This window comes from Anoplopoma fimbria, chromosome 8 (genome assembly GCF_027596085.1).
Source record: "Anoplopoma fimbria isolate UVic2021 breed Golden Eagle Sablefish chromosome 8, Afim_UVic_2022, whole genome shotgun sequence".
NCBI classification, from domain to species: Eukaryota; Metazoa; Chordata; class Actinopteri; order Perciformes; family Anoplopomatidae; genus Anoplopoma; species Anoplopoma fimbria.
Genome location: NC_072456.1, coordinates 858924 through 882453, shown reverse-complemented (window position 1 = coordinate 882453; position 23530 = coordinate 858924). Strand labels below are relative to the sequence as shown.

The 23530-nt window shown below is 40.1% G+C and overlaps 1 protein-coding gene across 2 annotated transcripts in view; it reads right to left on the bottom strand.

The window, feature by feature from the left end:
* Positions 1-4700: 4700 nt before the first annotated feature.
* The window catches only part of tgfbr3 (transforming growth factor, beta receptor III), a 69236-nt gene continuing 50406 nt past the window's right edge, over positions 4701-23530 (bottom strand). Inside the window, exons 10-17 of one of the 2 annotated variants that reach the window (XM_054602646.1) lie at positions 22516-22671; positions 20640-20780; positions 20019-20204; positions 18748-19041; positions 18090-18216; positions 13903-13920; positions 12860-12967; positions 4701-9165 (exon numbers count right to left, since the gene is read on the bottom strand). In XM_054602646.1, the coding sequence (XP_054458621.1) occupies positions 9047-9165; positions 12860-12967; positions 13903-13920; positions 18090-18216; positions 18748-19041; positions 20019-20204; positions 20640-20780; positions 22516-22671 (1149 nt within the window). In that variant the 3' untranslated portion in view covers positions 4701-9046. The remainder of the gene's footprint in view (positions 9166-12859; positions 12968-13902; positions 13921-18089; positions 18217-18747; positions 19042-20018; positions 20205-20639; positions 20781-22515; positions 22672-23530) is intronic. The other variant, XM_054602647.1, reaches the window with a different exon arrangement.

Here is a 23530-nt window from a genome sequence, read left to right as displayed (position 1 = left end):
CCCTGGCTATAAGAACCTGCCTGACTGTACTGAGGACCTGGCTGCATAAGGTTTACTGGTCCTTGGTAGACGATGGGAGCAGCCGGTCCAACATTGAGAGTCTGAGGAGCCATTGAAGGATTTGGCTGCTCAGATCTGTGTGGAGGTGGTGTTGGAGGATTGGGTGTTTCCACGAAATCACCAATCACATCCTTGAGTGTGGAGAACAGGTCGTCGAACTCCATATCCAGATCTAATGTAGGTTCTGCATTCATATCCATGTTGGAAGACATTTTGTTTGCTGTCTTCCTACAGTTTGTTGTCACTTTCAGAATATTGACTATTATCCGAAGGTAACTGGGATCCTGTGACAAACATTGATAAGAAGCTGACGTTGAGACACTTTTATAGGGAGTCAAATCAGGGATTAAAGCTGTGTGCTTGACAGTAAATGTCTCCAATCAGCTGACAGAGTCATCACAGAATCTTGACTAATACCATAATATTAATAATAATAATAGCTCAATTAGAAATATCAGTTAAAGTAAACACACAGCTACACAATAATAATCTATTACTGACAGAATAATAAAATCAATATGTTACTGGAGGGAAAGTTCCCCATTGTAAAATACAATTGTTATTTTTTATCTGCTATTTTCTACTTCTACTGTACTACAGTTCAAAAGAAAATACTTTACATTTAACTTCACTACAACTATTTAGCAGAAAACATTTTACACAACTTATTTACACCTTTTTACAGTTTCTTTTATAAAATATGATTTAGCATTTTTAAAGAGTGAACTAAGTTACCCAACTATATGTAAAGTTGATAAATGGTTTCAGCTGAAGAGCATACTACGTTTAATATTTGAATCAGTATTGATAATGCAATAATATAATACATGACATAAAACTTTGAAATGAGCTGCATGATGAGTACTTATTTTAGTAATTTAGCTGATAATACTTCTTAAAGTATTTAACTGGTACTGTGTCTGAAAACAGACATTTACACGTTAAGCTCATAAGCTTGCTGTTTGAGTACTAACCTTATTGTTCTCTGACGGTTGAGTTTTCTAGCTAACTTTGTCTAAAGTGGTTTTCTTCCTGGAGAAAATGAGTAGTTCACTCGTTGAGGTCAACAGGTGAAGTGAGGAGAAGTGAGCAAAACGTTTGTCTTATAGGAACACACACATTCTATGGAACCCCACCGAACGTTCCGTCTTCGCATAAATTAGAACTTTACATTATGATGGACTACATTAATTTGCATATTAGATTACCTGAACAACATCAAAGTAATATCATAATCCATCTCTCCTCCTGACAAGTTCAGGTGACATGCCGAATAACACGCATGCGCATGAACCAACGTCGCACACAGGCCCCTCAGTTTAATATTTAGCACCCTCAGTTAAAAGTTGAATAATAAATGCAAGGCGCAAGGTTGTAGGTTCATCTTTTATTTTGGTTCATGGATGTGCAGCTGCGCAACTCGCAATACTGCGGGTTGAAGGTGGAAATCAATCAGCTGGTGTGTTGATTATTAAATACTCTCTCAGCCAATCACATCACTGCTCATAGATCTGACACAGCTGTGCTAATCACAGTTAAACATGATGAAAGCAGCTCAGCAAAGGGAACGCTTTACCTCATATCTGGGGGGTTTAGAGCATTTATGCTCTAGAGAAAGTTGTAAAGGAGGCTGTAATGGTCTGGTAACCGGTTTCCATTGTAAAAAAGCAGAATATTGAGATAAAACTGACAGTAGAGGCCTGGTATCGTAAACAATGTGCACGTTTGCGTAGCGGCACTGCCCTCTGGCACAGCACTTCTCAGATGCTGCAGAGATTTCATGAATTGAAGGTTTTCCCAAAGTATAAAACACAGGAAATTCATTCCAGTCAGTCTTAAAAAATATTTATTTAAAAATAAACAAACACAAGAACTACAACGTTGCAGGCCAGGCGCGAGGCCCCTAGAGACTCGATTCTGGTTTTGAGACACTTTGGGGTTGAAGCCACAAGTTAGCCAAATGTAAATGAATGATGTGTCTGCACAAGCCACGTGCACCGCTGTGCTCCTCCTAAAAAGTTAGGACTTCAACCACACCAGCGGAAACACAAACTCCAAACCACCTCAGTTATTTTCACAGGAAACTGTCGGGTCGATGCAATCACAAGCTCCTGCTGTGTGAGGGAAGATGTGGCCAGGTGTAAATCTGATGGGGATTATGCCTATAGTGAGATTTTGCATGAATCTTTAGATGCTGTCGTTGTCACCTTCCCAAGTCGTCCATTTTGACATAAATACAGCTTACGCAGATAAGACAGTTTGTCCAAACAGAGCAGTAAGAGTGAATGCCGCATGGTTAATTTTTTCCAGTTTGTGTTTGTTTTCAGTCTAGATTTGTGGTTTGGGCAGAAAATCAGTCAGTACAATTAAGTGCATACAGGAAGGAATCTGTGCTTAGAGATGAAGGAGAAAGGGGTACAGAGAAAAAAAAAGACTAACATTAATTGAGAGGGAGATGTTTGTGGTATAAAGCTAGTTATGATTGAGCCTTTTCATTATGAGCAATGTAATTTTAGGCTACAGAGATTTTTTTTCTCATACTTTTCTTCCCACTGGAAACACGCAAGTGTTTTCCAGCAGTAAGTTGGAGGGCCTCAGATGTCTAAAAAAATACACACATGCTGTACCCATGTGCCACAATGAAAACAGGGTTTGCAATTCAGCAAAATGAGAATGTTTTATGGATTCTGGCAGCAAAATGAAACGTAGCGCAGTCATATGTTGGTGCAGCATAAGAACCAGCTGTGATGGGAGGCTAAAGTTAGCTCAGGGGCTATACTGTTTCTGCATGGCTAAAAAAGAACAGCCCTGACAGGAAGAAGGACGCTTACTGGAGCAGATAAGGACTTAAATGGCTTAATATTTTAACTTGTTGAAAGTTACATTTGAGGAATATCTCAGGGGAGCCTCGTCTGTACTGAAAATGTATATCTGTATAACTGTGTGAGTGGTGGAAATCCTTTGGCCATTGTTACCCAGTGTGCTTTATAGTCAGAAAATGAGTCGCTTGTATGCTTTAAAAACAGGAATATTTGGTGTCCATTTATTTGAAATAAGAAAAGATTGACAACGAAAGTATTACTGGAAATGGTAGCTCTGGTCATAGATCCATTTTCTTGACAAATCTCTTATTTGATAAGATAATACAGCACTCATATTGAATTCAATAAAACTAAACTAAACCAGGGAAAAAAGGAGGAAACCTCTGAGGAGGGATTCCAGGACAGCCAGAGGTGCAATGGATGTTATATTTCAGAATGACCAACATACTTAATCGATATGACAGAAAAAATGCATATATTAGTAGTAATAGCAGTATTAGCACACAGATAATAATAGCAACAAATGTGAGTAATGAGTATATAATATAATAATATAATAATATTATCCTATATATGAAGCTACAGCCAGCAGCCAGTTTGCCTAGCTTAGCATAAATACTGGAAACTATTAAAAAATAAGAAGAGCTTTGTAGTAATGTTAACACGCTTACATAGTAGAGAGCCAAAGTGAAACAGGAAGCGTCATGTTTTGTATCAGGAGTAAGAAAATCTCTTTCAAAACCCTGTTGACATTTTTACTTTAAGAACTAAAAATCCAACTTTGGAGAAAAGCAACAACTAAACGTTGTTTAACTTTGTGAAAATCATGAAGTTTCTAATGTCTTACGCATTTTTCCTTTTTTTTTGTGAGTGTGAATGTGATTCTGTGAAGCAACATCTTCAGAGTGTGTCTCTCTGGCCCCAGTTCCTCACAGGGCGTGCTGTTATTGTTCCGACCTCATCGCAGTGTGCCATGGGACAGGAAGAGGTGCTGTTAGGGTTGGTACACACACACACACAGCCTTCTAATATGCTCTCACCCCCCCCACTGTTGTAAACCAGCCAGAAAACTCCAAAACATCCCACTTAACTCAATTCAAGTAATCGTGTTTAGGACAAAAGGTCTGGTCCAAATTAGTCCAGCCTCCCCTAGCGTCACTGTTTGGAATCCTGTCAGCTAAAATAAAATAAACCCCAAGAGCTCTTTTTAATGCGATCTCGTATTTGTCATGCACTATTGTCTGGGGCACATGCAATCAGTGACTAAATGGATTAGCTGCAGAATATGTAAAAGCCAAACAATGAATTTGTGTTCCAGTTACTAAAGGGGGAGAGCTGGAAATAAAAATAATGACAATGAGCGTTCGTTTAAGAATTCGATATTAGTCATTGGTTGGACAGGAGCGCGTCGCAGAGTTACAAGGGCGAGGGCAGTGTGGGGAAAAGAGGTGTGTCATCACAGAGGCCTTGAAGGGGTCACATGGAGCACTCAACCCAAACCTGGGCTGGCATGACGGGAGGCCTCCTATTCTGTAATCACACTGCTCACTCCGGGGCACGCTGCTTACAGCTGTCTCCAAGGAGCTGTGATCAAAAACAAAGATGGAGCAAATGCCGGTGGGGAGGGGAAAACCTCCGACCAGAAGTCCACATGGTCTGTATCACGCTATGAGCTCACCAGAGACGAGTCATGACTTCACCGCAACGGAGCCAAGCACCAACACATCATTATTACAGCTCATTGTTTTTAAACCCACACAGGAGGTATCCAAGCTGTACCCTCGGGCATTTGGAAATCATCAAAGAACACTCTTGTATATTATTACAGAGTTTTTATTGGACATAATAGGTATACAGATATCGTGCGTATTTACAGCATATAAAAACTTTTCAAAAAGCGAAAGAAAATAATAATGGCTTATCAAAGTTTTACACTTTTACAACGCTCCCCACCCATGAAAAAACAAAAGTCAATCTTGGCAACATGGGAAAGCTCAAACTCTTCATCGTTTGCTTTGAGATTGAAAAAATAAATGTGAAACTGCAATAAAACCACGCAGGGCCCCCTAATCGCCCGACTGCAGTATAATCTATGAGCGTCTCTAGAGCTCAAACACACAGAAAACACTCACACACACACAACGTAGCACGCACATTACACATTCATAGAGAAACATGAGGTAGTTAAATGGTAAAAAAAAAAATACAATCGATAACTACATACATGGATTTGTGTTCCGATTACAGCTGTTTTCAGGTCAGCATTAACTACTAGTCATATAGTGATCTACTAATGTAATACTGCTCCTTTTGTCTGACACAGCATCATTATTTCATATTGCATACTTTGGACACATTCGCAGTCATGAGGGGAGGGGCTGCTGGTGGAGCCCCCCCCCCAGCATGCATTGGGGTAAAAGTCAGGGAGGAGTGTTGATATTTGAGCAGCAACTCTCAAGAATTGCATGGTTAGTTTGAGTGGAAGAATAGTCCCATATGTTCTTGAATGAGAAGATTAGATCCAGAACATGAGTCAGGGCTCGGCCTAAGAGAAACCCCCAAACTACAGGAATGTCAGAAAGCCTCCATCCCACAATGACCACTGATTATGGGCTGCAACACATCTCCACTCTGCAGGACACGGATCATTCACTGCATACAGCAGGAAACCGTGTGGTTGTTCACAGTGATGCTGCTTGATAACATCAACATTTCACTGCTGCATATTCACTGAATAACTGAGGTTTTGGCATGGACACACCTGGCAACGGGCCCAATAAAACAAAACAAAGCCGAGTGGTTCTAATACTCAATAACAATTATTTCTTGAGTGTTATTGAAAACAGTTGGGTTTCCATAAACAAAATAATGGTTGGATTTGTTCTCCACCCTCCATTCTATCAGAATACAAACACACACGTATTATACATTCCACTTTCATTTTGGTTTAACTGCTGATATCTTCAGCGTAGATTTCATTTATTTATTTCATTATTTTAAGGGGGTTCCCGTTATTGTGACAACAGTTAGTGATGTGGGGTTTGTTATGTGACACTACAGTAACTGAGGAGGGACATTAAAGTGAGAATTCCCCAATTTGTATGTGGATTTCCAATTAGTGTTGATGTTAAATGTAGTCAATGAGTTCCTCAGTGCCTACATGCACCAGGATGCGTTGCAGCCTGTAGTTCTCCCTTACTTCCAACTCTTGGATGCAGGAAGAACATCAGATTTTCAGCAGCACACTCATATTTCTGGGTCAACATAGAAAGCACTGAGCTGAACTAAGTTTCTATTGACTACATCTACCGTCATCCCTGATTAGACATCAACATGTTGAATTTTCCCTTTAGGTTTGTGTCGAATTGACTCCATCATTTACTGATGCTATGTTAAAATATAGTTTCATATTAATTGCTTCATCATATTTTCAATAATGTGGTTTTATATTTCTGATAGATTAATTTGCGAGGTTCTATAACTTAATTTCTATACCTCATATGAAAATATTAGTGAAACAAATATTAGCTAAACAAATATTAAGTAAAAGGATGATAATGTTAATTTAAAACATTAGGAGTTGTATTCCATGAACAGAAGAAATGACCTGCATTATATACAATAACTATTACAAACTCATAACACGTTTTGTGACACATTCTTCAATAAACAAATGAAATATATAGTTTCAAATGTATACAAACACAATGTCAGTGCAGTAGCAAAGTTTGTTCAGATCAACTACTGGACTGTTGGTAGGCGAATATATCATAATAATAATTATTATAATTTCATTTCATTTTCATCAGTTAAAGTGTCACAAAACATGTTAAAGTGTCACAAAACATGCCACACGGCTTTTATGAATAAACTGTATAAATCCCCCATAAACATGTTATAATCGAGCACATCCACAATTCACAGTACTTACACACATAGAAGACAATAAATTTCTCTTGGTAAATATATTCCAAAATATAATTTTATACACAAATATATATTTAGACTCTGTTCCCTCTGTAGAAAGCTTTACACATGTTTACATAAGAAAGAAAAAAACACAAAAAAATGAAAATCTTTGAGATAATATAGATTCTGTTTTTTCTTGTTATGGTTAAATCTTTACAGGGAGAGCTCCGTTCTCCAATTCAAAGGGCCCAGTTAGTCCCAATAATTTTGATAAAAAACACATACAGGTTAAAGGAAGGCACGACAGCAAACATTCATATCATTCTGAGACGGTGGGGAAGTCGTGGAATTGCAGTTTAAAAAAAACAAAAAAACATGAAAATATATGTCTATAACAATGACCTTCGGCTACAGCTTATTCAACACACTGTCAGTGCCAAGATTTATACAAAAAGATAAGAAAACCCATAAACTGTACAATGTCCGGCTTTATTATGCATCAAATCTACTCTGTCTCATAAGAGGACAATCAGAGTGTGTAGAGAACAATAATCATCATTTAAGCTAGGGTTGGTAATGTAGAGAAACTAGCAAGAGTACGCTTGATTTCTAAAATGATCCGACTGAAAAACTGTTTTTCAATGAAAGCAGCTAGCGGCTCTAGCTCCAATAGTTGCTTAAGTTGTTAAGTCTGCATCACCAACACCCCATCCCTTTTTTTAAATAAAAAAAACATTCACAACCCTAGCTTTAAGTTATTTGTCATGTTAAAATGCTTTTTACAGTTTCTCAACTGTGAATTTTTGATGCTTTTCTTAGTTCTTTAAAGAAGACACTATTAAGTAGCATCCCAAGTGTAAAGGACAGTAGGACCCAAACCACATCAACTCTACGGAGATATGATTTGGAATTGATGTCTTTAAATTATACTCAAAGTTGAAGTATATTCCACATTCTGATTCTTGTTTTATCATTTTAAAACGAGGGATGGTATTAATTTGCATCTCACACTGATTAATCTTGTCTAATCCACAAGTACAGGACCAGCATTTGCACACACTCCGCCTCATAAGAATTTTGAGTATTTACAATATAAACAAAAATATACACGTGTTGAAAGAATAGTTTAGCATTTTGGGAAATATACGATGTATCTTAATTTTGAGCGAGATACGAATAGTGATACCACTGTAATGTCTGTGATTAGCCTAGCTTAGCATAACAATTTGAAGCGGGGGAAAATAGCAAGCCCGGAGGAATAGTTTCTCTTTCTGTAATTTTTTTTTTTTTAAATGTTGAACTATTTCTCTGAGCCAACTGTTTCCCTCTGCTTGTCGTCTTAATGCTAAGCTAATTACCTCCTGTATCAAGCTCACTAAATAAAGCACAGATGTTAGAGAGGTGTCCATCTTATCATTTAACTTTTGGATAGAAAGCAAATAAATGGATTCCCAAAAATGTTGAGCTATTCCATTAACAAAGACTGGTCAAAGGGAACCCATAATGCCCCTACGAAGTTGTGTATAAATCCATTGCAAGGGAAGTCGAAGTCGAAGTACATTATAAAATGTGGCATTTCATCAGCATGTCTTTCACATTTTACTTTCACATTTTTTGGTGTCTACTTTTCTGTATACATTCAATATCTACACTGTCTCACATCTTTTAAAAGCCAGAATCTCTCTGGCACTCTCTCTCTGCTTACAGAGTGTGACCTCCGTTCATACTGCACTTTTGTCCGCATGTTAATAGTGGTTGCTTTGCTCCTTTGCCACCGTAAGGGTTGCACGTTGTGAAGTGTAACAGTCCAGCCATTAACATCTCACCTACTAATACTGACATCACTGCAGCCTGATTGCTTTCCTTTCTCTACGAGTAAACCTGCCTGCTACAAACAGCATGAATCTCACCATTTAGGGTCAAAACAAAAGGCTGTGTTGTGGTAAAAAAAAAAAACTTGGATTGGAAAGAAAAGCCTGAACTCACATTTTGTTGTTGTAGTTTTTCGTACTAAATATGAGGTGAGGCTGCCAAGCTGGGATTGTTACTATTACAAACCAGTAACACCAGGAGAGTATATTTGTCTGCACGCACTTGAATTAGCACAAAAGGCATTTAAACAAGGTCCAAAGGTGTTATTGTGTGTGTTTTTTAGAATCATATTTTTTTTCCTTTCTATCACATCCCCGTAAAAATAGTTCCTTTCATAGAAGGAGATCAACAAACCGGTCCCCCGCCCCATGTTGCGTCCCGGGCTACTCCGTGCTGCTGCTGGAGCAGGGTGTGCTCTGTGTGCTGCCGATGCTGTGGGCCGCGCTGCTGTTCTCCGAGGCCGGCTGGGCCTTCTGGACCTGCTGTGTGCCAGCTGTCAGACCTGGAGAGAGACAGAGAGACATGGGGAGGGAGGGAGGGAGTAGGGGATTGGATCAAAGAGATAGACAAAATGTATATATATTATAGAAGAGCAGAGGTAAAGAGTAACATGACAAATCGGTCTGGTTAAAGCTACAAATTACACTCCTCTGAGATGCAGGAACCTCCATTATTCTTCTGAAAAAAACAATTATGTTTCTATCTCCTACTGTTTACTATGACTGTCACTATTTGACATTAACCTTACACTCTAGCTAAAATAAAAATGATTTATATTTTTTGTGCAAAGCCTTGTGTTAATTCAAATATTCCGTACAGCTAAGGAAATTAGCTAACTTTTATCATCTTCAAGCATAATCTGCCACTGATTCACAAATTGTTTTCAAATGCTCAGGGACTGGAGAAGTTCCAGCTCACAGAGCCCAAAAACAACCAGCCACATCCTCTCTGACAGATGACATTTTGAACGAGAGAGAGTTCATTTTTTTTAGTAATCTGGATTCAATTAACCTGGCTTTAGTAGATAAAGCAGAACAAACACATGACAGGGCCTTCTGACTGACAGACAATGAGCAGTTTTTGAAATTAAGCCAGGTCTGTGTTTAATTTCAGCATATTGCGCACTTATTACTGCAGTATTTTCTTTGTTTGTTTCCTGGCTAGTCCTCTTTGACAAAGATTTTCCAATCGATAGTTTGGTTTGTACTAAAAGTTGTGTGTGTGTTTGTATGACAGGCATATGTGTCTGCAGGCGATCTTGCATTGCGCTCCCTCTTTTGAGGCCCCTCAGTCCTGCTAATGTTTACCAGAGCGGAGCTGCCAGCGGTCTTTTAACCCGCAGGGCCCAGAGCTCTACAAAACAAAAGGGGACTCGGATTCAACTCATCTGTCTGAGGAAAATATAAAGCCCCAAGTTCAATATTATCTTTCAAGACCGGAGAGATAAAGGCTGCTTTTATGTCACAGTAACATACTGGGTATGAAAACTATGCATGTGGTTGTAGAAAAAGATGTTTGACTCGGGGACATTTTGCTTTCGACCTCAATCACAAAAAGCAGAAGAACATTCTCAGTATCTATTGGCTCTCCAAACTTACAAAGTCTTTGAATGACAAAACAGAAAACTCCTTTATAGGCCATGCCATTTCTGAAGCTCACTAATTTGACAAGTGAAAAAATGTATATGTGTGAGAGTTATGTCAATGACTTGATTAACCCTTGATAGACACTGTTGACACTTTGTACCCACTGTGTGCAGTGTGGACCAGCAGCATTATATTGTCATCACAAAGTACGATGAATACTACTTCAGCAGAAGTTTGGACTACTAACATAGAGACATTTTCTATCATCTCTCACCTGTCTCAGTCTCAGGCTTCAGTCTAGCCAATTACAAGAATAGCCTGCGTTACAAGAAATGTCATATCTGAATGGACAAGGTGAGACAGAAAGAGAGAGACATTTGAGAGAAACAAGTCGAGAGCCGAGCTAGCGGATCTGTGAGGCCGTACTTGGACAAGGCGCTGCTTTGAGCTGGATGCTAATGTCAGCATGCTAACACGCGCACTAACATGCTAATATTTGGCAGGCACAGTGGAAACCGCTTATATTGGTTTTCAAAAAGCTTAGAAAGAATAATTCTTATTTGGGGTCTTTTCATATATATGGATTTAGGAATATGTTTTTTCTCACACTCTGTTACAAGTTGGGCTTCGATGCCTACAGTTTGTTTTCCTGCCAGCCAAAAATGTAGAAATTCACTGAAACCACTTCCAAGCGGCTTCGTAGCTTATTGGCTCACTGGATATAGACTGTGGGTCGCCTGGTATCTCACGTGGCAGTGAGATATTCCAATTTTGATCTGAATTAAAAGTGACAATTCGTATTGTAAGTGGAACAAAACAACACAACTATAGCTCATGGTGGTGCTAGAGGAAAGGTCAGGGGATCACCAAAGTCATTAAAATCCATCTTTAGGGTGCAATGAATGTCGGGACAACATTTCATGTCAATCCATCCAATAGTAGTTCAGATATTTTGGTTTGAACCAAACTAAAGTAGGGACAGACAAACATTAGCCACTAGTGTGACTAAAAAATGAAGCTGGTGTGTAGTCTATATAACACAGCTGATCTCACTTTTGTGCAGCATGCGATCACCATTATTTTCTAATCTTGTGGCATGTGTTTGGATTTCAGAGCATGCAATGTGTGAAACTTTCTCCCCATGTGATTTATTCAGCCTGTTTTCACAATCGGTTAGAATGTTTCGTTCGTATGTTCTTTCACCATTTGAGCAGATCTCTTGCCAGACATGACTGCAGCCCTGGCAGAACGCAGACCTACTGTACGTTCCAAGATAACGAGCAAAATGTCAAATAATATATCGTGGAGTACTTTTCAAAGTGCTTATACTTGAAATTGCCTTATATGGAATGAAACCGTATTGGATACAAAACCTCAAATATAATGCCAGTGAGTATGTAACTTTAAATTAAAAAGTTTCTTTCTCAAGAGGCCATTGTCCTCAGAGCCTGAGGGGAAAGACCCAAATTTGTTTTCATGTTTCATCAGTCTGTAGTTTAAAATACACTCTGTACTGATATTTTTGGTGGTTGTTTTGGGGATCTACATTCTAAGGGTGAACATGGAACTGCCAATATTGCCATTTAAGGTAATTTCAGCCCAGCTAAGAGCCTCTTTCAATAACAACAACAGGAACATGTTGCAAAGTCTTCCCAGGACTACTATCCTTACACCTGTTTCTCTGTACATGTCCACTTCTAATATCTTTAGAAAAGCAGCCAACAAGGCACTCTAGGAAACCCATGAAGCTTAAATAAAGTAAATGTTCTAAAGCGTTGCCAATACCAATATTGTGATAAAGATAAAAGGCTCTAAAAATCTGACAGCTGATCTTTTCTGCTACATGAAATCCTGTTCAGCAAAACACTTATAGATGTGACTAAGCATGACTGGAACCGTTTATCTCTGACGAGTGTACAGATCTTTGCTACGCTCACGACATTTACTTATCAGACCGTTTAACACCGTCCAACTGTGAGCTTCTTCCAAACAGTCAACTTAGCGTAAACTTAAACACTCACGTTGTTGTATTTGCTGAAAGAATCTGACTTAAACATCCTGACCCCGTTTATGAAAGACGTTCATGGCGAACACATCAGCAGGTCAGTGGCATGGCAGGTCATCAGTCAAGCGCTCAGGCTGAATGAGAACAGGGCAGCTCTATGCAACGGTGAACTCCAGAGGGCTGCTGGGAGCACACTTCCTCCCAGGGGTCGGCTGGGGTCAGCGGGCCGGGGGACTATGGGGAAGATCTTGGCATCTAATGGACAGATTGTGTGTCTTTTCCTGTGAGGGCTGCTAAACCCAACAAGGGGAATTTCCAACTCGTCTCCAGCCATTGTACTGAGAATATTCGGCCGACCACCCCGCAGCTCCCGAAAACATTCAAAGGCAGGAAAGAGAGGAGCCCTCGCTGCTGACCAACAGGATATATTTACAGTAGAGGAGTCAATCTGTTATTGTGAACTGGCCTCTGTCAGCAGCAGGATGTTTGGCATTCCCAGAGGCACATTTCTGGCAGCAGGACACCCGGATATTCCTTTGCGTCTTATCTTTTCATTAACGTAGAGAGGTGAGCCAGGGTTGTGGAGCAGCAGGTAAGGCACCTACCTGTGTGTGAGTAGATAAACCACAGGGCTCCGGTCAACAGAGCCCCGATCACGAAGGCTGCAAAGGCGATCCCCACCACCGTCGGAGTGTCCAGCACGTACGGCATGTCTGGGGAAACATAGCGGAGCAAGGTTCATACATGTTGTTATCACAACCTTGGAATGTTTAAACCTTTCAATCAAAAAGTCTATGGAGCCCCAAAGTGCCCAATATCCAATGAATAAAAAGACATTGCAAATAACTAATAACATGAGTAAATTGAAGGATGAGCCAATCCTTTTTTTAATAATTCATTCATTCATTCATTTTCCGTAACCTGCTTATCCAGTTAAGGGTAGAGGGGTGCTGGAGCCGATCTCAGCTGTCAATGGGCGAAGGCAGGGTACACCTGGACAGGTCGCCAGTCTGTCGCAGGGCTGACATATAGAGACAGACAACCACTCACACTCACATCCACACCTACGGGCAATTTAGAGTCTTCAATGAACCTTAGTTGCATGTCTTTGGAGTGTGCTGGTTTTTTTTTGTTTTTTTTTAATTATAATAATGAAAAATATAAAAGATGCATTATTTACTAAATAATTTCACTAAAGCCATGTTTTTTATTTAATTGTCATACGCATTTTAAGCAAACTAGGTAAGTAGAGGTTTAACAGGAAACAAATCAAGCCGCCTTGGCAAATCTACGACAGGAAAATGGAGTTTATTTAAACTGGTCACATTTCAATTTTATATCAGCTAGTATTAGCTGTCAGGCAGCAGAAACAGCTGATCAGTCATGTGAGTTTAATGTTTGCTACGTCAGAATTTATTCTGCAAAGGCGTTTCCATGTACCATTTAACACATCAACTCTTTTCCGACAAAGCCAAAAACCAACTCAAGCGAGTGTTATTTCTCACTATTTCATTATTCATGTCTTATTTATAGATTTAACACTGAACATTTTTGGGCTTCGTAAAATTCACATACAAACACACACATGTTAATGTCAAAGACAGTGAGAATAAAATAGTGTTAAACTTTCGTAGAATAACTTACTGACCTTGTGGGCTTTGGGTTACTGCAAAACAAAAATAAAGAATGTAATTTGTAATGGATGTTGACCTTCATATATAGTGATGCACAGTATGAATTATGAATTTGAATTACTCAAAAACTGAAAAAGTCAGCCTGTCAGTCACAGGCCAGAGGATCAGCTGAATACTAATATTGTCCTGTGTTGATAAGCAGCTCTCTGAGGAATGTGACAGAGAAACCTGAACCAGGTAAAAAACGCTGGAAGAGAGCAGCTATTCTGTAATTCGACAGGGTTCCTAAAGGATGAACCTACTGACTCCCTCTGACCGGTTTATTTCAAGCCATCTGGAAGTCTTTCAAAAGTGAACTTGGCTGCAATGATGTCTTAACAAACAATACAAAGGCCCTTGTGTACGGGCAAACTCAAGAGGCGAAGCCTGGTTCATGTCCAAGACTCTGGCACAATGGGTGCTATTCTTGGACCGGACACCTTTGAGTTTTCATATCACATATTGGATGATGACGGGTCATCAGAGGGGACTTTAATATCAGAGGGGACGATGGCCAGAGGACATCCTCTCTGAAAACTCTCCACATGGCTCCAGCTTTATCTGTCTCATGTGACTTGAGCAAAGACTGCAGAGAGTGGTCAGTGATGCTATCAGCCCAAAGCATATAAGTTAGAGGAAGAGCTCGACCAATGGGGACCAGCAAAGTCTTAAACTTGACTCAAAGATTATGTTTAGTGTGGAGAAATTTACACAACTCTCGTCAAGCACATCAAGCCGAAAACTTAATGTAGCTTTTCAAATTAAAAGCTATGGCGATCAATACTCTGCCGGACTCTTGTCAGGTCTTTACAATGTTCACTATTTTAACAGAACCAGACTGAACCCCAGGAGTTAAACTAAGAACTTATGGTTGCAGCTTTAGTCGTTTCCAGAGCTGGAACAGTCTGATATCTCTCTGAACGTCATTTGTTTATCTTAGTTTTCTTCCTCTGGAATGAGCAAGCATGTTTTTGTTCAACTCTGACCTCTGTTCATAGGGATGTTGCCTGGTTGTTCGTACTTATAGAGTTTGTTACTGCGATATAATGTTGCAGGAATGATTCCTTACACAAGGAAACGAGTCAGCATTTTTGCACTTCCAGTTACCTCATCTCAAAGTCAAGTGTTTTTTAAAAATTGGATTTGGTAAGTGCCTTAAATAAGGTCTGTGGTTAACACAATTTTAAGAGATTTCAAAGTTTTGTTCTAGGACATAAAATACGTCAGTAAATAACCCACTTCTCTTAAAAAAGGCAGTTGCTAACACTAACTAGCTTAACTAGCCGCCATTACAGCCTTGTTGTGTATACTCCCGCTGATGCGATTGCGGTGTATTTGTTTATAGCCTAGCGTAAGCTTTTTACTTCTGTCGATTGCATTCACACTTAAAACATTTTAAATGGTGTTAATTTGTGAAGATTATCTTTCTGAACAAAATGTGTAAGTATCAAAGTACAGTTTGTTTGCCACAGAGCTTATTTCCTGCAATAATCCAAACTCCAATGGAAAAATCCCATTGAAGTTTTGTCGAAGGAAACAGTGCGATGCTAACTAGGTAACATATTTCTCTAATGGCCACAGTCTGCTGAGGCTTCATTCCAAACTATTGTAAAAGTAGAAACATCATTGTCTATTGAGTTATAGAACAATAAGTCTTGAGTTTTATTATCATTGTATACTATCTAAGTAAGCTTCTTGACAGCCCACAGTGAAAACAAAAGGACCTCATTCAGCCGATTTTAAGGTGATACATCATTACAGATATCTATCATGGCAGGCAATCTCAACACATTCACTTCCAAAGTACATTTTTAACACTGCAGCTTCAGCCTGTCCAATAGATTTTACTACAATAACCCTGTTACTGAGAGTTTTCTTTTGAAGCAGATTACATTACTGTTCAATGTAATGTAAATAAAGCAGACTTATTATAGGTTTTCCATCTGCTTCCTTTACTCTTTGCAGACTTAAAGTGAAGTAATACTTGTACTGGTGCAACAATATAATCAACACTGCCAACCTCTCACATAAATGATACTTTTCAACCTTTCCTGAACGTTACCAGATCCAGTAAAATTTATTGTGAAGCAGTAAGTCTTCTGATGGCAGAGCTTTGAGGCCGTTATGTTTTTCCATGCACCACGTTGGCCAAAATGTCCCTCTTTGATTTGTAGATCAAGTGGAGCTCTTTGGGATACTGTCCAGTGCTGAACTGTGGCCCTTGAAAAGGGAGCTTGTTTTTTTTTACCTTCCTAGCACAAGAGATGCCTTTTTAAATCACTGTGTTTATTGCATATTTGTGTTTACTTTATCTGTTCCATGGAAAATAAACCCTGCAGACCTGGCACAGTTGTGTGGGCAGTGCCTCTTCTGGGCTAGTGTAGCTCAGTCACTCACTCATTACTGGAAGTTTCAGAGTCTCTGTTCCCCAATACCTTCAGCAGCTTCTCTAACATCAACACTGGAACCTCTGTGCTAAAAAGTGACTGCATCTATATCCCGGCCCAGCCGAGAAACCCTATGTCCAATTAAAAAGTAATAAATTCACCCACTTCTGGTCAGCAATGTTCTGTACAACTCACTCACTACTCACTCTACAGCCGACTGATACTGGGTTGTTGAGGCCGATACTTAACCGTATATATCAATAATTGAAAGTTTTCAAAAATGTTAAAAATTCCTTAAAAGGAGTTGTGGCCAACATAATGTACTGAGCGTTTGGCTACTACTGACAATGATTTTCCTTTTCTTTTCGGATTAATAGAAAATTCTCCATCAGAAAATAGTGGAAAAAGCTCCCTAACAGCCCAAGTTGATATCATCAAATTGCTTGTTTTGCCAGGCCCATCCGAGATATTCAGATAATATCAGAGCAGACTAATGCCTCATTTGTACTTCATGCTTTATCTCCACTATAGGTCTTTTTTCTCTATTTCATTTCCCACTGTGGATAGTACGCCCTCAGTGTAGGCGGGATTCTCAGCTGATCACCATCACGATTCCATGTGAAGCTGCCGTGACATCATCTTCATTGGGAAACTCACTGAATCTTTTCATCAGCAACCAATCCTGTCTTGGTGGCAAACTATGTATGTGACACTTTTTTAAACTGTGTTTTAAACTTTGTCACTTCTCGTGTCACTTATCAGCTGACGTATAAACCGATACAATATATCCACACTAACTTCAAATAGGGCAGTATCGGCTGTGCTGATATATCAGTCAGGCTCCAGCTCACACTGATTAAAATGATGTGATTTATATTAAAACCATGAGTCAATGCAGTTGACTCAAACTGACCACTAGGTTGATGTTGATGTCATTGCTCAGAGGGGATGCTGATTTGAAAAGCTCTGGCAGTCCACCAGAGATCGGGCACTCATGATATCACCCCATCTCAGTTTAGGTCATAATTAGTAAAATGTGACCATGGTTACCTCAGGCCTTCCCCCCACATCTGCAGGGCTGCTCCCTCCCTTCGATCTCACTAACAACCCCAGAGACTCCGCAATACAATGAGCGGCTAAACAAGTGATGACCGAGGGGCCTTTAGGTTCTGGCTGAACTCCCAAAGCCAACGGGAGGACCTCTACTCTCACACACACACACCCTCCTCCCTTCTCAAGTGGAAAGGGGAGGCCACAGTGAAGGACCTAAGTGAAAACAACTGGAGCTTGGTGCTGTATGATTATTCTTTTTCCACCTCTCCCTCAGCATGGACCGGTCCTGAGCAGCCGAGCTGGACCTCAGTGTTAGCATGATCCCCATTATTGCAGTCAACCACATGCTAGTATGTACACACACACCCAAACACACACTCTTGTGTACAGACGGGAATGTAAACAGACACGTGGGCGCACACACAATAACACACACTGCAGTTAATCATGACCAGATGTGAGGAAGTGATGTGCAGTGTTTTGTGGTTTTGGTTTGAACGCAAAGTATCGGACCGAGCTTTCTCTGGCTGCTTTCACCCTCCGACCCACTTCTTACTCCAGTTTCCTTATCGCACTTTAAACTTAAAACAATGTAAGTCAGGGCTAAATTCATCATTTGTAGCGCTGTTAAAACCATAAACATGGACCTAAGTGACTTTTAAGACCGACGTGCCTGTTGAATGTGTGGCATTAGGTCTAAATATGTTTTGCTCTTAACTAACCTGTTTCCTGTGGTTTACTAGGTGCATCCACCACTACCAGTGGCTTGGTAGACATCTTGCTGTTCATCATCATCGCCAGGATGTTGTCCAAAGACATAGAATCGCAGGTCTCACCGGGTTGTAAGCACTGTGTGGACAGAATTTACTTTAACTTAAAACTTAACAGAAAAAAAAAGGTTTTATAAAAACAAAAGCAAACATTCACATTTCTCAAGTAATGTCTTCTGTCATACCTGACAGGAGTATAAACTTGGAAATCAAACAAATGACAAACTCAGGAGCCTACACCAGACCCTGATCAGATCTGAATAGAACACTTAGCTTCGCCGTCAAAAGTCAGCCACAACTTTATCATGACTTTTTTTTCGGTGAAAAGAGGTACAAAAAAAGGAAAGAGGAAAGTGCTTGCAAGAGATTGTATGGGTTGGACAGATAACACAGTAAGATAAAAATGAAAGATGCTTATTTAGTTCTGCAGCTGGATACTTGGCAAACCTGACATTGATTCATGTTTCCTGCTTAGCTCTGGGTGCAGACCTGCTGCTGAATGGCTCGGGCCAGCCAGAGAAAAGATGGTGCACTACACAGACTTAAGATCTACTCAAAATAACACTGCCAAAGAATAAAAAGTAATTTGGAGAAAAATGTAACTGCATACCATTGGTAGTCTCTGGTTGCTCTGAGATCTCTTGGAGCACAGAGACATCTCGCAGTGCAGGAAGAGCAGGGACATGTTGAACTGTGAGTTGAAGGTGAAGCTGAAGATCTTCTTCTCCGCCTGTGTATGAGGGACAGGGAAGTCCCTCTGAGGATAGTACATGACGGAGTCGTCCGTGGGGCAGACTGTCTGGATGAGAGTGTAGTCTGAGGCCACGCTGGGGATGGAGTTGGGAGAAATGAAGCACGATATGAGGGTGAACCCCAGCTCCGGATCGGATGCGGCTGATGTGACCTGGAGAAGAAAAAAAATAACTTTGGTTCTTCAACGACATATTATTTGTAATTTGTAACAGCAAGCCGCTTTGTGTGAGAAAGCTGATGGATGTGTGGATTTTATTGTTAATAACAAAGTTGAGCAAGAATGCAATGCTACTCTGATAAACACTACCACCTTCATTAAATATTTCCATTTCACACCCACTGGAGAGTGGTATTGATCGCATTTAAAAAAACAAAAAAGCTCGTTCCCCATACATTTCCCCCAGGAGTTGGTGGAAACCAGACCAGAGCTAAAAGGAGATTTAATATTGGACTATTATTCATCAGGTGGACACGAAAACGACTCAAAATGAATTATATTGCCTGTTGGATGCTTAACAACTGTTCGCTAACAGATGTTAACAGCAGTCGTATTTCAGTTAGGATGCTAGTGATGTCGTTCCATCCACAACCATTCCTTGAGTTTTTATTCATCCTTCTTTTGGATTGTCAGCGATGGTATCCTCATTGAAAAGGTCTCGCTTACACAAACACAGAAAACCCTTTGTAACCAGCTGGCTCTGCGTCCATGCTCTCACCAAAGCACCTCCCGCTGATATCGTCATAAATCATCTTGTCAAATGACCTCAGAGTACGACTCTTTGCCATCTCTTACATGACCTCCATAATTGTGTTGTGAAAGGAGGATTTTGAGGCAGACAGACATGATACGGAGACAGAGGAGAGGCGATACAAAGAACATGAGGGGGTGAAAGTGAGTATTAGCTTATTTTAGCCGCAACTAGACAAAATACAAATTGACTTTGTTGATGCCACACTAAGAGATCAAAGCAGTTAAAGTGCCAGACAGAGAGCACAGTTTTATTACTAAAGCTTTCATTTGGGAGCAAAAACACACGCTGCATAAGACAAACACTGCATTAATCTGCAAAACACGCAGGACACTTACCCTGACATAAAACGATGATTTATTAGAAATGCAAGGCATACCTCCACAAAGACTTGCTGCTTTTGCGAGACGGTGTAGAAAGCCTGGCGCGAGGGGTTGTGGAACGGCAGTGTGTTGTACAACTCCATGTTAAACGCCACGTTGCTGTCCGGTTGCCTGCCTGGTCCTGGTACAATCTTGGGAAGCGTTGCTGAGGTTTCCTGGTTCTTTCGGTACGTGCAGTTGAACTAGGAGGAGAGAAAGAAGACACCAAGACAAATATCAGCAGGGATCTGACATCTGATACTACTGCTAAGCACTTTCATCATGTGTGTTAGTGTTTAAACCACATTAAGACGTTCAGAAAACCAGGAAGGAACATAAGAGAAACGGTATAAACAAGAACAATAAGTGGGAAAAGAGGAATGGATGAATCAATGGGAAAATATGTTCGTAGAGGGAATAAGATGGAGAAACTTCAAAATGGAAAGAGTCAGGTCAAGTCAATAAAACAGAGGGATCGCAAGATGAGTCTTTACGTGCACCAGGGGACTCTAGGAAATTGGAGGTTCCTCCAACTCTATGATTTACATAGAGATGTAGATGATTATTGATTTTGACTTGTCAACTCTCACCCTGCAATGATGCAGCTCTCACAGTGACAGACCCACAATGATTCTTACCGCTATAACGGACTGGTGCTCCACCGGCTCCGTAAGCCTCTTCTCTAAGTCCACCGGGTCTCTTGGGAACAGCACGTCTCCAGTTTCCTGATCGTCATAATTGCCACTCCCATCCTTGATCTCAGCATGACTTATGAAAACCTGCAATCCACAGAGACGTAGGTTACTCACAAAATCAAAGCAGCGTCAGTTAGTAAGGGAAAGGAAAGCCTTCACAAAAATCCTTTCCAGACGTTTTTTACTTTTTTTTAAACAGATCCAGTTGTGAGTAGTGTTCCGTAAGCCAAAGACACAGCGATTTGAATCTTTGAGAGGAGTTGCCAAAAGACATTCTGCAACCGATGAGTTTGATTTAAAATGTGGGAATGTCCCGTGGCTTCAGCACAGGGACTCATCCTGGACAAAAACATAAAACATACTTTTCATTTCTCAGTAGAACGGAAGAATGTCAGGGGTCTGCCATGAGGGCTCGCCGCTTTAAGAAAACTCAGATTTAATGAGGTGAGGGGACAATCTCGTTGACGCTGACAGTGTTTTTCTTGAGTCTGAAACAAATTAGTTAGTTGATTTGCTGTTGGTGCCACTGCTGAATTAAATCAACATGTCACAGGACAGCAGAAACAACAGCCACAACACATTATCTTTCATGTGTGGGGACCCGGACAATGACATTTTTATCTCTTTTGAGTAGAGGTCAGAGGTTATCCCTGCATCCAAGTGCTAACACAAAAGATGACCTTGGACGTGTGCCCAGGTTTTCAATCTGCGTTGGACAGCAAATGTGTTGTTCCAAATTTCCCCCACAAAAGATCTCAAAAGGTTGGGGAGGAAGTGATTCATCCATGCTTGTTAGAACAAACACGTTGAATGAATGCATTCCACAATAATGAAGACAACTTGGGATGTCGGATGTGAATGCTGAATTCCACACTGGTCAGCATTACATTAAAATGTACTATAAACTCAATATATTTTTCCATTTTCTATTCATCCAAAAAAGAAAAAGTAAAAACTATTTGTGGAAAAAGTGTTTAAGCTTCAAGCCTCTGAGTGGGTATTTCATATCAGCTCTTGACATCTGATAGCTGGCGATGCTAGGAAACATGTTGTCAAACTTCTGTGATGCTCTGCTGACTGGATGATGTCATTTGATCCCTCTTTTTTCAACAATCCCACATAGCCTTGGTTATGTACCAGCAGCGATTTAAGACATTTGTATTCCACCCAGAAAACAGAAGCTGGCCAGCTGCGCTAACTAGTTTTCACTCAGAAAGGGTTTCCACCTAGATAGACTAGTAAAGCAGTGGCTGACAATGTTGGCAACGATGGTTGACTGCCGGTGTTGGAATGGAGGTGATATTATTTCTCAGCACCCATCAAATAACCGACATTGTCAGTTGTAACCAGAAATTCAAGCCACCTGAATAAAGAGCAACGTTAATGTAGAAGATGCTTGCAGACTGCAGAAAAATTAATTAAACGTACTAATTTCTTCTTTTCAGCAATTACAATTTTAACCAAATAAGTACACAAAGCAAATACCAGGGATGCTAACAGAAGACGATTAGGGCTACATGTGAAACATTTATTTGAATTATGACTTAAATGTCAGAATTATGACTAAGCAAAAAAGACTTTGGGGCATCTAGTGGTGAGGTTCAGATTGCAACGAATTGAAAACCTGGGCTTCTGTAAAAACATGCCGGTACAACATTGCGGACTTTGTGAAAAGGATCCGCTCCCTATTTAGCTATGACGGGCTCATTCTAAGCTAATGAAAACACGATTAAACTAAGGGACCACTTTACATGGTTCAGGTCAACCAGTTTTATTGGCATGACTTGTTTTAGACTCAAATAATGGGTGTTGTACTCACAGAGTTGATGTGCAGGGCCATTGGGCTTCCCTGCATGGGATACACAGTGGTCAGACAGCCAATCAGAGGAGTCTCCAGCGTGTAGTGGGTGGCATTGACTGTTGCTTTGCAAGCTGGGTCTTGAAGAGTGATGTTGGCATGAGTAAACCTATTGGTCTGAAGAAATGTAAAAAAAAAAGGCAGCATTGGATAAACATCAAAAAGAAAAACTTTTCCTTTATTAACTCATTTTCAGAAAAAAAAGAAAATGGCAAAGCAGTTGTGTGAGAGTTCCCAGGAATAAACAAATCCCACAAGGTGGTCTAGCTCCAGCCCCAGCTTCTCCTAATTACAGTCTATGCCAGTTTCCATTCTGTGATGTGGGCTGACTGCGCCAGACCCGCGTTCAGACGCCAAATGTTGGGAAACGTCGTGCTTCAATGTCAGCTTTTGTAAAACAGGGACGCTGTCGTTTAAATAAAAAGTAAAAGAATGATGACAACATTTCTCATTGTAGTTACGTATTTCTTTTTATTTAACTTTTGTGGACCCGAAACTTACTTTAATCAGGTCGTATTTATCAGCAGCCAATACTGATCTCTGCAGCTGAAGTCCCACATATGAATCTACAAGTGACCTTAATATTTATTCCCACACTGAGCATTGTGGTATTATAAATTGCATGTTTTAGAGGTGTTTCAGATATCAAAAACCTAGCAACTTGGAGGTTAATGTTGGCATTTTCTAATAGCAGTGCAAAATACATTCATTCTGCCCACTAATTGGTCCTGACAATGGCATTCTCTTTGGGTGTCCTCCATGTTTGTTGTTTTCTGTTCTTCTTGTCACAGTTTGTCACGTCAAATTTGTGCCGCAAGAGCAGAGATGTAAAAAAAAAAAAAAAAAAAAAATACTCTGAGGCAAATGTGATTGATCTGACCCTGAAACAATTTTCAGATGAGCAATTTGAATCGATGAACCTGGATACATTTTTGTTGTCAAACAGAACATTTCCTTTATCTGGTCATTGCTTGAA